The sequence below is a fragment of the Curcuma longa genome, chromosome 11 (genome assembly GCF_044706935.1).
Source record: "Curcuma longa cultivar G26 ecotype Majalengka, Jawa Barat chromosome 11, ITB_CL_G26_1.1, whole genome shotgun sequence".
NCBI classification, from domain to species: Eukaryota; Viridiplantae; Streptophyta; class Magnoliopsida; order Zingiberales; family Zingiberaceae; genus Curcuma; species Curcuma longa.
In genome coordinates, this window is record NC_133871.1 from 30,431,551 (window position 1) to 30,444,548 (window position 12,998).

The window sequence follows — 12,998 nt, forward strand, 5'->3', positions numbered from 1 at the left end:
CCGAGTACTAAACATTTCAAAACAAAATTTCCAAGCACCAAATATGGTCAACTAACCCTGAGTACTAAATATTCATCTCCAGAGTAACATACCTAAGTATTAAGTGTGGTCAACATCCTCGAACACTTAACTTGCATTCAGCCACATTCCACTCAGGCTTAGAAAAGTCACTTAGGATTTGTCTCCTGATACTTAGTGTTCATCCAATGACAACTCGAGAGAAGCATCTTGAAACTAGGTACTCAGCCAAATGATACTCAACTTCAATGTTACTCTTGATGATCTAGTGGATTAGTGGATATATATGCATCATCCACATGGAGAGTCTTCTCAATGATTATTATCTTTTGGTGCCCTAATCACCCCGCAAATGGACAGTTTTGTGGATGAGTATGTGGCATCCAAATAGCAAATCTCCTCAATGACTATCTCCTAATTACTTCGCTAGTGGATAGCTAATGGATACATAACATCTCATATGGAGATTATTTTCTTCAACGATTATCCCCTAACCGCTAGACCTGCCCACGGGTTGGGTCCTAATCAAACCTTACGCTGACCCATAATTGGGTCAATAAGTCGGTTACCCGTTGACCCTATTCGTCAGGCTTGAACTATAACTAGCCCAACCCTTACTGGGCCAATTACGATTCAGGGTTGATGAGGATTCAGCAAAGCAAACTTTTGGATATCATAATTGTTGATTCAGGTGTCAGAATTAGGCGCAATCGGTTGCTATAATCAAAGCTCTTTTAGAGATCTCTATTTGGTGTAGGGTGGAACTCATATTGGTCCACTTTCGGGCCTATTGGACATCGTTTAGTGTCTTTTCAGAAGCTCTGAATATATTTTTTACTATTTATAATAATTTTTATTTTCAAAGTTTGAGGATATTTTTGACTTTTACAAATTAGAGTTTTGTTTTGAGTTTATTTAAACGTAGAATTTTAAGATAATTTTTTATTAATGCTATTGATGGCAGCGCCGTTTTCTTCCCCCAACATGAGTTTGATTGTTTATTTCTTGATATTCGATAGAATTAACAAGTGGTAGGAGATTGCTTTTAATATTTATGCGCAAATCAACAAATTTAATAATTTTCGTTACATTAAAGGTCCATTTAATCTGTGGGTCGCTACTCCTTTCTGGTTGCGACCTACAACAGCCGGCATGGTCGTGGTCAGTGATGGGCCTCTGGGAGGAGAGTGAACCTCCTAATGGCGGTGCAAAACAGGGAGGAAACTACAAATGGCTGATAAGGGCAATCGTGTGTTGCACGCGCAAGCACCGGCAACATCAACATCGACATCTAGCTTTCGGGACGGTGACATCGAGGGAGGAGAGGCAAGGGGAAGAGAAAACATGAGGCATCAGATGCTCGCAAGCAACAGCAGGCATCGGATCAGACACACGATGGAATAGAGCAAGAGAGAAACTAATAGCGTGGGTGAGGGGAGAGAAGGTCGCAACATTGGCGAGGGGGAGAAAAGGTTGCGATTTTAATTAAAACTTATTTTTAAATGATTAAAATCTAGATTTAAGTTCAATCAACTTTTGACTTAAAAAGATAAATTAGGCTATGTTAGGATTGGGTGAGAGAAGAAGGTTCATTAACGGAAAAGGGAAAAAAAGAGGGAGAGAAAGGGAGGGACTTTTGAAACCCTCATCAGATTATCCAATTAGAATTTAATCAAAATTTACCAATTCTATTAATTATTTTCTTTTATATATAGGTAAAAATAATAATCTTGAACCGTAGTAAACTATGAACTAAATCATGAACCAGCAGTTTTGAAATGTGAACTATAATCGTCTTGGATGGTTGAGGTTAAGGATCAACCTGTCAAGAACTATCTAACCAGTACTTTCGAACCTTTGAATTGTCAATTTCAAATCGTGGTCCGATATGCTAACTACCCCTCGGAAGAAGAGTTAGTAGACACGTGCTACCTACGTGAACATTCTCAAAGGCGTGGCTCAACGACTGTCGCTCTTTGATTCCCTAACTACCTCTCCAAGGATATCCATATGAAGATTCCTTTTCATCAAGTATGTAACAGTCAGAGAAGATAAGTTAAAGGGATAGTTTTCTTCTCACACGCAGAAAAAACTCTTATCCGTTATACACTCTCTCTCTCTTTGTCTCTCGCATCTCTAGGAGTCATTTTTTTATCCGGTTATAACTTGAATGTTAAAGTAACCACGTCGATAATACTAGCCAACCCTGATGTACTTTGCTTTGCAAGTCATTAGACTAACTAGGAGACTATCATAACTTCGACTCAAAAAACATTTGAGAGTGGAGGAGCCCAAGTAAACGAAAAGAACACCAATATATATATATATATAGTTTATCCCGTGCTGCACCGTGTGCGATTGTGCATCTATAATTTTTTTTTATTTGAGGTTAAATCATTTAGGGTTTTGACTTTAAAGTTTATGGGTTGGATTATAGTATTAAGTAAAAAAAATTAAAACGAACAAATATTTACAACTTCCTTCCAACCCACCTCATGAATCTTAATCACACCAATAATTATATTAAGTTTAAGGGAAACAACTTAAATTTTTGTTTGTAACTTTGACTACTGATTGAGCTATTACTCTCCCTTATTGTAAATCCTTTTCTCACTGATGGATAATTTCTCATCAATGACACAAATCTCTCTTTCTTCTCTATCTCGTAGAGGTTGTGGCAACGCTAATATACAATAGTACTTATTTGTTCATATGAAGCTTCATTCATCTTCTTAATCATAAGAAGAGGTAAGTGAAACTACTACTTTCCCTCTTGTTTGATATCCACCTCAAATCGTCTTGCTCATCAGAAGTGATATCATAAGTAATAATATAATCAATCTTATTTGTCACAATATGATCATACAATCAATGACCTGGTTTAACTTGCTCATCCAATTTGAGAGGAAGGCCCTCTTTAACCTAACTCGTACATTCGCCTAATTAGTCCATCGGCTCAGCCCGATCGACCTTCAACTTGTCCGATCTATTTGTTTTATCAAATCGATTTGAGTTGTGATAGTTACTTGATTATACCAACTAGCTCATTCAACTTAGTGACGAATTCTCAGTCATACTCAACTTAACTTGTTCGGCTTGATTGTTGAATAGCCCTACATGTATATATCACTAACAGGACTTGGTGAACTTCTCGTTAGGTAATCCGGTTTGGATCAACTCAATTGGTGAGACCAATATAATATGCCTAGTTAGATGGCTTATTTTGTCTGCCTTGACTAACCTATTAATGTGCCTTGCTTGATTTGATGAACGAGGCTTTAATGACCCAATCAGCTCGATACACACACGTGGCTACACACACTTGACTCAACCAACATAATTTGTACTTTTTGTAGCGATCACTTGGCCCATTCAATATAATTGATCCAACTAGCTCACCCAGACAATATGAATGAAATGCACTACTAATGTTTGAATGTTCATTGTTTTCTTCCTCAACGAGGTTGTTCTCGTTCATTGCGGTTAAGTAACTTGTTTAGCAGCAACTGCATTCTCACTTCGCTCGATTATATCATTATTTATATTTAAATAAATACAATTAAGAAAATTTTCAATTACCTTTCTAGCCAATCGAGAACAAAAGGAAATAATTGAGATTCTTGGGGCGTAGATAAGAACAAAGGATAAGTGTTCGAAATCACCTATTGGAATATTATTTTCTCTCTTTATTATTTCCATCCAGGAATCTACATTGTGTGTAAGGAGTACTGCTTAGACACAAGCAAGCATGTTGCGTCTGCGTCGTAAGTATGCATGTATACATATAACAAGGTCAAATCAATTAATGTTTAAGTATATTGTTTGATGTTGATTTGACTAATTCTAATTTGGATCCGTAGTTGATGCTGAAGGAACTTGAAAAAAAAGGAAAGAAAAGAAAAATCACTCAAATTCAATGTGTGTGTGTTTATCCTTTTTAGTCTGCTAGTAACTGAGCAAGAGGTGAGATATGATCTACTCATGTGCAATTTGGTTGGATGGTATCCTTTTCGTTTGTTCGGACTCATCCTCTCTCGAACGCCTTCTAAATTAAGGTTACTGTGAACTTCTAGCTAGCCAAATTCTGATGGCTGCGAAGAGATGTACGTTAGGATTGGCTGGCGTTAATGGTGCGGCATACTCAAGTTAGATTTGAATCAAAGAAAGGAACTCGCCAAGATGAGAGAGAGAGCGAGTGCGTAATAGAGAAGAGTTATCTCCACGTGCGAACAAAAAAATCATACTTTTAACTTACCATCCTCAGCTGTTATATACTTGGCAAAAAAGAATCTTCACATGGCTAATTTTGGAAAGGCGGTTAGGGAACAGAGGAGCGACAGTCATTGAGCCGCGTCTTCAAGAATGTCCACGTAGGTAGTGCATGCCCGCTAACTCTCCTTTCGAGAGGCAATTAGGGGACAATGTTGAGGAGAATCTTCACATAAAATACCACTTATTCCATCAGCTATCCATTTGTGGGGCAGTTAGGAGACCAAAAGGTGACAGTCATTAGTCATTAAGGAGAATCTCCACGTGGATGATGCATGTCTGCTAGATGATGACCACATTTAGTGTTCGGGGATGTTGAGCGTACTTAGTGCTCCAGGATATATATATATCGCTTTGGAGATGAATGTTTAGTGCTTGAAAATATCGATCCCGAGAAACCTTCTCGAGTCCGAATGGAATATTAATTATTAAACGAAAATTAAAAGCATTAGGGGAAAGGCATTGGTGACTTGGGAGCAGGGGCGGAGCCACGAGGGAGGCAAGTAAGAGCCACCGCCCCCTAACTTTTTGATTTTCATTAAGTTTATCTTTATAAAAAAAAATTTAATTGGAACTGGCCCCCCCCCCCCCCCCCCCTCTCGTGGAAACCTGCCTCCGCCCCTACGCGGGAGTACTAAGAAAATGAGTTGGTGGGTCGGTTGAGAAGTGAAACCAGCGGCTTGAAAAATAACTCGAGTACCATCATGGTCTATGATTTTACTACTAATTCCTTTCACAGTTAGGAGGCTCTTGATGGGTAGTACTGCACAACTGGGAAGAAGAGTGACATCCCCAATCCTTCGATCAGCATAATCAACGAAAAGGAAAAGAATACATCTGAAAGATAATGCATGTATAATCAATGACTTTTCCATTTGCTGAGAAACTCACTGCACGCGAGCACTGGGACCTGCAAACTGCAAATGGCTACTCACTTTGAATAATCTTCCAGACATGTAGCAATCAAATCAAATGCCTAGCAAATCAATGAAAATCTCCAGCAAACAAAACGAATGTGATGTGATTCATTTCCCATCATGCAGTGCCATCAGTTTTCATTTGGCCGGCTAAGCAAGGAGAACCACATCACATGCAACCCCCATCAGTGGCTTTTAATTTGGATAGATACGTAGATAGATAGAGCAATGGACCTATCTCTCTTATGAATGTCTTTACTGATTGATTGACTTAATTATGAATATATACCACAAATCTAGATGGCGTGTGAATGGAAGCGATCTGTTCAAGCAGTGGAGAGAAAGATTCATTAGTGATATGGCAGATCTTTATTGGTCTGTCTCCGTAAAACGGATCAATAATCGATTCGATTTGACAAGATAATAGATCAATGGTCAAATCATATTTGACTGACCCAATCACAGCTCAGCCCTACGACTACAATGTCACATCGGCCTAGTCCAGTTTCACTCGGCCCAATCCCAAAAAGACCCTAAGTCGGCTCAGCCCTATGACTATATGCTCATCATCTCGCCCACTCGGCCGTATGCCTCGATCACTCTGACACCTACTCTCGAATCGTCTCGACCACTCGGATACGATCTTGATCATTCTGCCATACTCTCAAACACCTCGAGCTACTTGAACTCGTCCTCGACTACTCGGCCTCACTCGGCCAATCCAATCTCCTCAGTTACTCGGCCGCACTCGGCCTCGGCCACTCCATCTCGTACTCAGCCTCACTCGGCCCCTCCTGAGCTCTTCAAGCACTCGGCCTTGCTTGGCCTCAACCAACTTGACTTCGATCGCTCTCAACCGACCGACCTCCTCGGTCCCTTGGTCTTTGTAAGCTCGACTGCTTTGCCTGACTCCTACTCGGCCCCTCTCGGCCATCTTAAGTACTAGAAGACAATCAAGCGTGCGAGCTCTACCAAAAGATTAGGGCGGTTACTAGATTTTCAAACCTGGTCCCCTAGATATCCTCGCGTTCATACCTACAGCCGAAAGATGAGAATAATCAGCTCTGCCAAACCGCAAGGTGGTTAGAGATCGTCAGAGATTGTTCCCCTTAATGATGTATTATCAACTCACTTGTCAGCAATTTATAGAATTTGCCTCCCTAAGGCATTGCAGCAGTTTGCGCTCGTGACAGAAGGAATGTTCCCTTCGGCGATTATATAAGCTCCTCGTAGGTATGAAGGACTCTCTCTCGAATTTCATTCTAACTTCACATACTGCTTATTCTTCTTCTTCATTCTCCGCTTCTCTTTGCTGACTTGAACGTCGAAGTAGCTTGTAGCTGGGAATCCCCAGCGCCTTACTAACCTCTTTGCTCAGTTCTTTCTCCTCAGGTTCTTTCATCGGCGGGATCAAAGAAGATTGAGATGACATATCTTTGACTGATGATTTAACCGTCTGCGGCATCTAATCGGAATAATTAGCAAGTTAATTATGTGGCAAATAGATGATGAGGTAACATTAATTTGTCCACTAATTGGTGTTTAAGTAAAATCTTTAAAACGAACAAACAAATACTCCACTCACCTCACCTAACACTATGCAAACATATAAAATAACTCACTCACTAAATACATGAAAGTTGGCACTCACCTAAATTAATTTTAAAAAAAAGGTTTGGGATAAATACACACGAAACAAAATCTCTGCCCACTATCACACATAAAGTGGGTTCTCGACTGAGATCTCTCACCAAATGAAGCTCCCCTTTCTGTATTCCGTGTTAGGTTATGGCCATCCCTATCAGTGTCCCAAAGTGATCTAGACTTGCTCGTAACAAAAGATCGTTATTGCCTTTTGGTCAAACACAAAAGATTTGCACGCCTGTGCATGTTCCACTCCAATTAGGCAACAGGCCCAGAGAGAAATAAGCCAAATCAGAAAAGAAAAAGATGTTTCATCTTTCTTCAAAATTAATCTATGGGTTGTTTAAGGGCTCTTGTGCTCGTTCTTTGTTAGTGTTCGAGTATGATTATTATTGTATAACTGGCATTCATGAAAGAAACAAATATACTTTGTGTAGATTCCATGTTCGTTCGTTCCAGATGTTTAACAAATCCATAGCTTTCATTTGCTCAACGTTTCTTGAAAACATCGAGACAAGGAAACCTCAGTGGGAGAATCTTTGTCATAGGCGTACAGGAGCCTTCCTCATTTCAGTAATGGATTCTGAAAAGCAGGGCAAATGCAAAGAGGGTTCCTAAAAGATAGATGAGGATATGAGTTGACAGGGAGCAGAGAGCTCAACAGAGAGCTCCAATAGATAAAAGTTATACAGAAAGGAAGTCCAAGTCAACTTCCATGAATCGACATGGAGACCAGCCTCCTCCATATGCTCGATCATGGCCAAAGACATTTTCTGGAAACATTAATTCCTGCGAGCCAATCAATCGATCAGTTTACACAAATTTTATGAACTAATGCAATGCCAGTGAGGCCTTACACATTGGCAGAATGCAGCATGCATGGCTTGATGAAGTGACGATACTGTTGCTGAGTGCTTGGCACAGTCTTTGCAAGGGTTCAGTGACGTGCGAACAGAACGGAATGCGAAGTGAGTAAGCAAGTGGTGAGAGTCAAAAGAGTGCAGTAGGGTTAGGGTGTCATGGTCCTCCATCCAATTGTTCCAAGAAAATGGTGGCCTCCATCTTTTTGGAGAACATAATCTCCAAAAGGAAGGAAAGAAATACGCCATGGACCTGCCAGAGAGCTACTGAAGAAGCAAGGCGACTGCTGTGGGAGTGCATGCTTTGCCATGTAAGCCTTGTGCGAGGAGCAATAATACTGATCTGATCCAACACAGCACGTGTGTTCGCAACGAGGGTGGGAATAAGAAATGGAGTTCAAGAGGAGAATATCGCATATGTTCTGTTCTGTTCTGTTGATGTAGAACAGTAGAACTGGCAGTGGCTCTGAGGTAGATGACAAAAAACGTCCATCAATGTCGCCGAGTTTTCTTTTCGAACTTCCTTAACGAGCTCATTAAGCAACTCCAAATCCACAAATTGTTTGATTGATTTGAATCTCTGTAGTAATCCCCACAGATAAGCCACTCGATCGAGAGATAAAAACCACAGCAAAAGTTACTGCGTGGATACATTTCAAAGTTCAAACTGCCAGCCGACACTTTGATCGATAGCTTATTTAAAGCGCCGATCTCCGGGCATCTAGTGCTCCATCGACATTCGCACTCTCTCCGTAGATGGATGGCAAGGGCTACACGAAGGATGGGTCCGTGGACCTCCATGGCCGCCCTGCGCTCGCATCTCGGACTGGAAGATGGCGAGCCTGCGCCTTCCTCGTAGGTAATTAATTTGTTGTATACGCATCCGGTTGTCTGAATTCCGGCCTTCCTTCTACGTTGACTCGATTGCTGTGCCGGAAAATCGAGCAGGATACGAGGCGTTCGAGAGGATGGCCTTCTACGGCGTGGCCTCCAACCTGGTGGTGTACCTTACCACGCAGCTGGGCGAGGACACTGTGGCGTCCGTGAGGAACGTCAACAACTGGTCGGGGTCGGTTTGGGTCACGCCGATCCTCGGAGCTTACGTCGCCGACACCTACTTCGGCCGCTTCTGGACCTTCACCGTCTCCTCCTTCGTCTATGTCCTGGTAATTGTCGATCGACATCGCCGCCTCAATTATTGGTTTCACTGCTTCTAGATCTACTGTTTGTTTTCTTTATGTGGATGATTGCGTTTGTGATAGACCATTTTTCTGAGAGAAGAAACAGAGAAAGAATATTTTTAATATTTGTGTATCTTTATGGATGTTCGATTGGATACGTGAGAATAAAAAAAGGTGGAAAATTCATTCCTTTCGACAGTATGCATTCTCTAATTTGTTGATTTTATTTGATTTCGAGTAGTTTTGGATGAAAATGGCTCGAGGAAGAAGAGGATGATGATGGTGGATTTTTCTTTGTGATGCAGGGGATGGTTCTGCTGACCATGGCAGTCTCCATCAAGTCTCTCCGGCCAACCTGCAGCGACGAGGTGTGCGAGAAGGCGTCAGCGTCGCAGATCGCCTTCTTCTACGCCGCGCTCTACGTCATGGCCGTCGGCGCGGGCGGCACCAAGCCCAACATCTCGACGTTCGGCGCCGATCAGTTTGACGACTTTGATCCTCGCGAGAAGAAGCTCAAGGGGTCCTTCTTCAACTGGTGGATGTTCAGCTCCTTCCTCGGCGGCCTCATTGCCACGCTCGGCCTCGTCTACGTGCAGGAGAACGTCGGGTGGGGCGTCGGGTACGCCATTCCGACCACAGGCATCGTCTTCTCGCTTCTCATCTTCTACCTGGGCACGCCCAATTACCGGCACAAGGCCGTGAAGGACGCCAGCCCAGCTAGGGAAATGGGGAGGGTTTTGGCGACGGCCTTCGCCAACCGCCGGCTCAAGCTCCCCGGCGACGCGGCGGAGCTGCACGAGTTGGACCCGCAGCATTACTTGATCGCCGGGAAACGAAGGCTGTGTCATAGCCGTTCCTTCAGGTTTCTTGACCGAGCCGCCATTAAAGAAGGGCCAAATCCATGCACCGTGACGCAAGTCCAAGAGATGAAGCTCGTCCTTGGCATGGCGCTGGTGTGGCTTACCACCCTCGTCCCCTGCACCGTCTTCGCTCAGGTCAACACTCTGTTCGTGAAGCAGGGCACCACCATGGACCGCCTCCTCGGCGGAAGCGGATTCCGCCTCCCCGCCGCCTCCCTCAGCAGCTTCATCGTCGTCTCCATGCTCGTCGCCATCCCGCTCTACGACCGCTACTTCGTCCCCTTCATGCGCCGGCGCACCGGCAACCCCCGGGGCATCTCCCTGCTTCAGCGCATCGGCATCGGCTTCGCCTCCCACGTGCTCGTCACGCTCGTGGCCTACGCCGTCGAACTGCGCCGCCTGGAGGTCTTCCGCCGCCGCGGCGTGGTGTCCCCGGGGCAGGTGGTGCCGATGTCCATTCTCTGGCTTCTGCCGCAGTACATGCTCCTGGGGATCGGCGACGTGTTCAACGCCATCGGGATGCTAGAGTTCTTCTACGACCAGTCGCCGGAGGGGATGCAGAGCCTAGGCACCACCTTCTTCACCAGCGGCATCGGTGCCGGGAACTTCCTCAACAGCCTACTCGTGACCGTGGTCGACCGTCTGACGAGGCGCGGGGGAGGCCGCAGCTGGATCGGGAACGACCTCAACCGCTCGCACCTCGACTACTACTACGCCTTCCTGATGGCCCTGTCGGCGCTAAACCTGGCGGCCTTCGTGTCAGTGGCGGCGAAGTACGAGTACAAGCGGGAGGTAGTGTTGGAGGCGGCGCCGGCGCCGGAGGGCAAAGCTTCGGCGGCGGCCGGCTCAGGCGATCGGCGAGTATGACGAATCAATTTGGTAAACAATTAATACATACATAATTACCGAGTAAATCGATACGATACTCTACAACACGTCGTTGATGCATGTTAGTGATCGAGCTCGATCGAACTCCTCCGTTTTGGTAGATTTAAACAATGCGTTACGCCCACGCAAAACGTTAATGCTTCTGTTACTTGAGGACAAAAGCTAGCTATTATTTCTTGCAAGTCTCTTTCATGGTTTTTTAAAATCTAGATAGAGAAAATAAGATTGATCATTGATCAATCATTGCAAATAGAGTCGGAGACGAAAGTGGGTGACTAAAATTCAAACTGAGTAGAGTGATTTACCATCCAATCTATCTTTTATAATATTGCTCTTGTCCCATCCTCCTCTCCAGTTCGCAATGAAGCTGATCAGTTTCGACCTATAAATGGTACTGATTTGGGACGTCAAATATGAGCAATTATTGTATGGCTTTCTGAGAGTGCAAATACCACTGAAACTTGGACAATGTTGCAAGATTCTTTGACTAAGATCAGTGGCAAGAGAAAAGTTGGATTGTATGTTATTGCATCTACCTCCACTACCACACTTGTAGCTATTGCCTAACCGTTTCTTAAAGTAGGTCTTAAGTGAGCAAATAAAAAAAAATTGTATTGTTTTAAAAGTTGTCTGTAAAATAAGTCTAAAATGATTCAATTGTTTAGTCAATCACTTGACGAAAATGGAGGAGAGCTTGAAGATTTTGTGAAGGGCTTCTAAAGGTTTTTTGCTTAAAGATTTTGATTAAGGTTAGTTCCAAAACATGAAAGAGGGATCAAAGCAAGTAACAAATAAACTTGAGAAAAACTTCTTTTTTAAAATTGTTCATTACTTTGTGATACGGATGGTTAAGATAGCATGGCTCTCCTGTGGGTCAGGAGTAGGAGTCTTTTGATGGTCAAAGTCCAGGCTGAGGTGTCAACGCGAGTCAACATGACCTTCTATCTCGACCACACTCCATCTCGGCTACAGATCCGTCTCGGTCACCTCCTGTCTCAGCCAGATCCGTCTCGACCACCTCCCATCTCAACCAGATCCATCTCGACTACCTCCTGTCTCAGCCAGATTCGTCTCGACCACCTCCTGTCCCAACCAGATTCGTCTCGGCCACCTCCTGCCTTGGCTAGATTTGTCTCGGCCATCCTAATCTCGGCCCGCTCCGTCTCAGCTAGCCTTGTCTCGGTTGCCCTCATCTCAGCCACTCCACCTCACTCGGATTAGTCCCTAGCTTTAGCTGTGGGTCTCTGACACACTAGCGCTATGCGACGTCGCCCAAAGAAGGACTTGTCTGCTAGTAACATAGGTTTGAGTCCCTCTAACACCCCTCCTTTCTGTGCCACTGTACAGAGGGTGTATCAAGCCGTTAGACGTGGCTTCTCTCTAGCCTCTTAGCCCTGCACATACCGCCAAAAGGAACATATTGGTGTTAGATCCGATCTCCTCCAATACTTTTTCCCTGCATATGTGGCAAAAAGCGGAGGGGACAGAAGGGAGTTGCTTTCTATAGCGTGCGGCGGCATAAGGCGTATGCCATCTGACCCTGCAGACGAAACCCTTAATACAAGTTATAAAAAGAGTAACTCATTATCGTGCAAGAGGCCCGCTCTGTGAAACTCTTACTACACTTGCTACTATTTTGCTCTTCGTTCCCTATATCCTTATCGGAACCCTAACTTGAGCGTCGGAGTAGCTTGTCGGAATCCCCCGACGCAAGTCTAACCTCTCTTTTCAAGTGTGTTTCTTGTTGCTCCCCAGTTCCCCAGTTCAACTTCTCCTTTGTGTCTGGTCCAAGGATCGCCCTCGTCAGATAGTTTGTTGACTTGCATCGGAACATTTTGTATTTGTTATTATTGTAATTGATAAAAATTTTAAAAGGTCGAGAAGAAGAAAAATAATGGGATCCTGAGAATGCCTCTACCAAATTAAATGATCACAAGCTTTAGAGTAGAAATCAAGAGTTCCAAACTATATGAAATAGTTAATGTTTATGATGGTATTTTGAGTTTATTGTAATGATCTTTCGTTCAAATGGCTTCAAAGAATACAATTATGAATGATGATTTATCATATTTGCAATTAAAATTGCTCTAGAACGTAGTTAAAATTGCTAGCCACAACACTCATGGACCATCAAGAATGGGGTTGTAAATGAATCAAATATTATGAACAAGCTTGGTGTTTATTTTGGCATGAGAGTTTATTTATGTTCATTCAATATTACACATAGATCAAATAAATAAACAAATCTTGAATAAATCGTTAAACTAAATAAACAAACTTAAACACATATGTGTTCAACTCGTTAATATTTGTGAACAATATTCACGAATAATGTTCGTGAACGATGTTTACAAACCATGT

General features: G+C 43.3%; 1 protein-coding gene across 1 annotated transcript; it reads left to right on the plus strand.

Moving 5' to 3' along the window:
* Positions 1-8,391: 8,391 nt before the first annotated feature.
* LOC141840601 (protein NRT1/ PTR FAMILY 5.1) lies at positions 8,392-10,819 on the plus strand. Its single transcript, XM_074728641.1, has 3 exons — positions 8,392-8,567; positions 8,657-8,874; positions 9,195-10,819. The coding sequence occupies exons 1-3, from the start codon at positions 8,465-8,467 to the stop codon at positions 10,614-10,616; spliced, it is 1,743 nt and encodes a 580-aa protein (XP_074584742.1). The 5' UTR covers positions 8,392-8,464; the 3' UTR covers positions 10,617-10,819.
* The last annotated feature ends 2,179 nt before the right edge of the window (positions 10,820-12,998 follow it).

Coding starts and splice junctions, on each gene's coding strand:
- LOC141840601 (XM_074728641.1), top strand. CDS start 8,465: ATGGATGGCAAGGGCTACACGAAGGATGGGTCCGTGGACCTCCATGGC. Junction 8,568..8,656: donor AGCCTGCGCCTTCCTCGTAG/GTAATTAATTTG, acceptor AAAATCGAGCAG/GATACGAGGCGTTCGAGAGG. Junction 8,875..9,194: donor CCTCCTTCGTCTATGTCCTG/GTAATTGTCGAT, acceptor TTTGTGATGCAG/GGGATGGTTCTGCTGACCAT.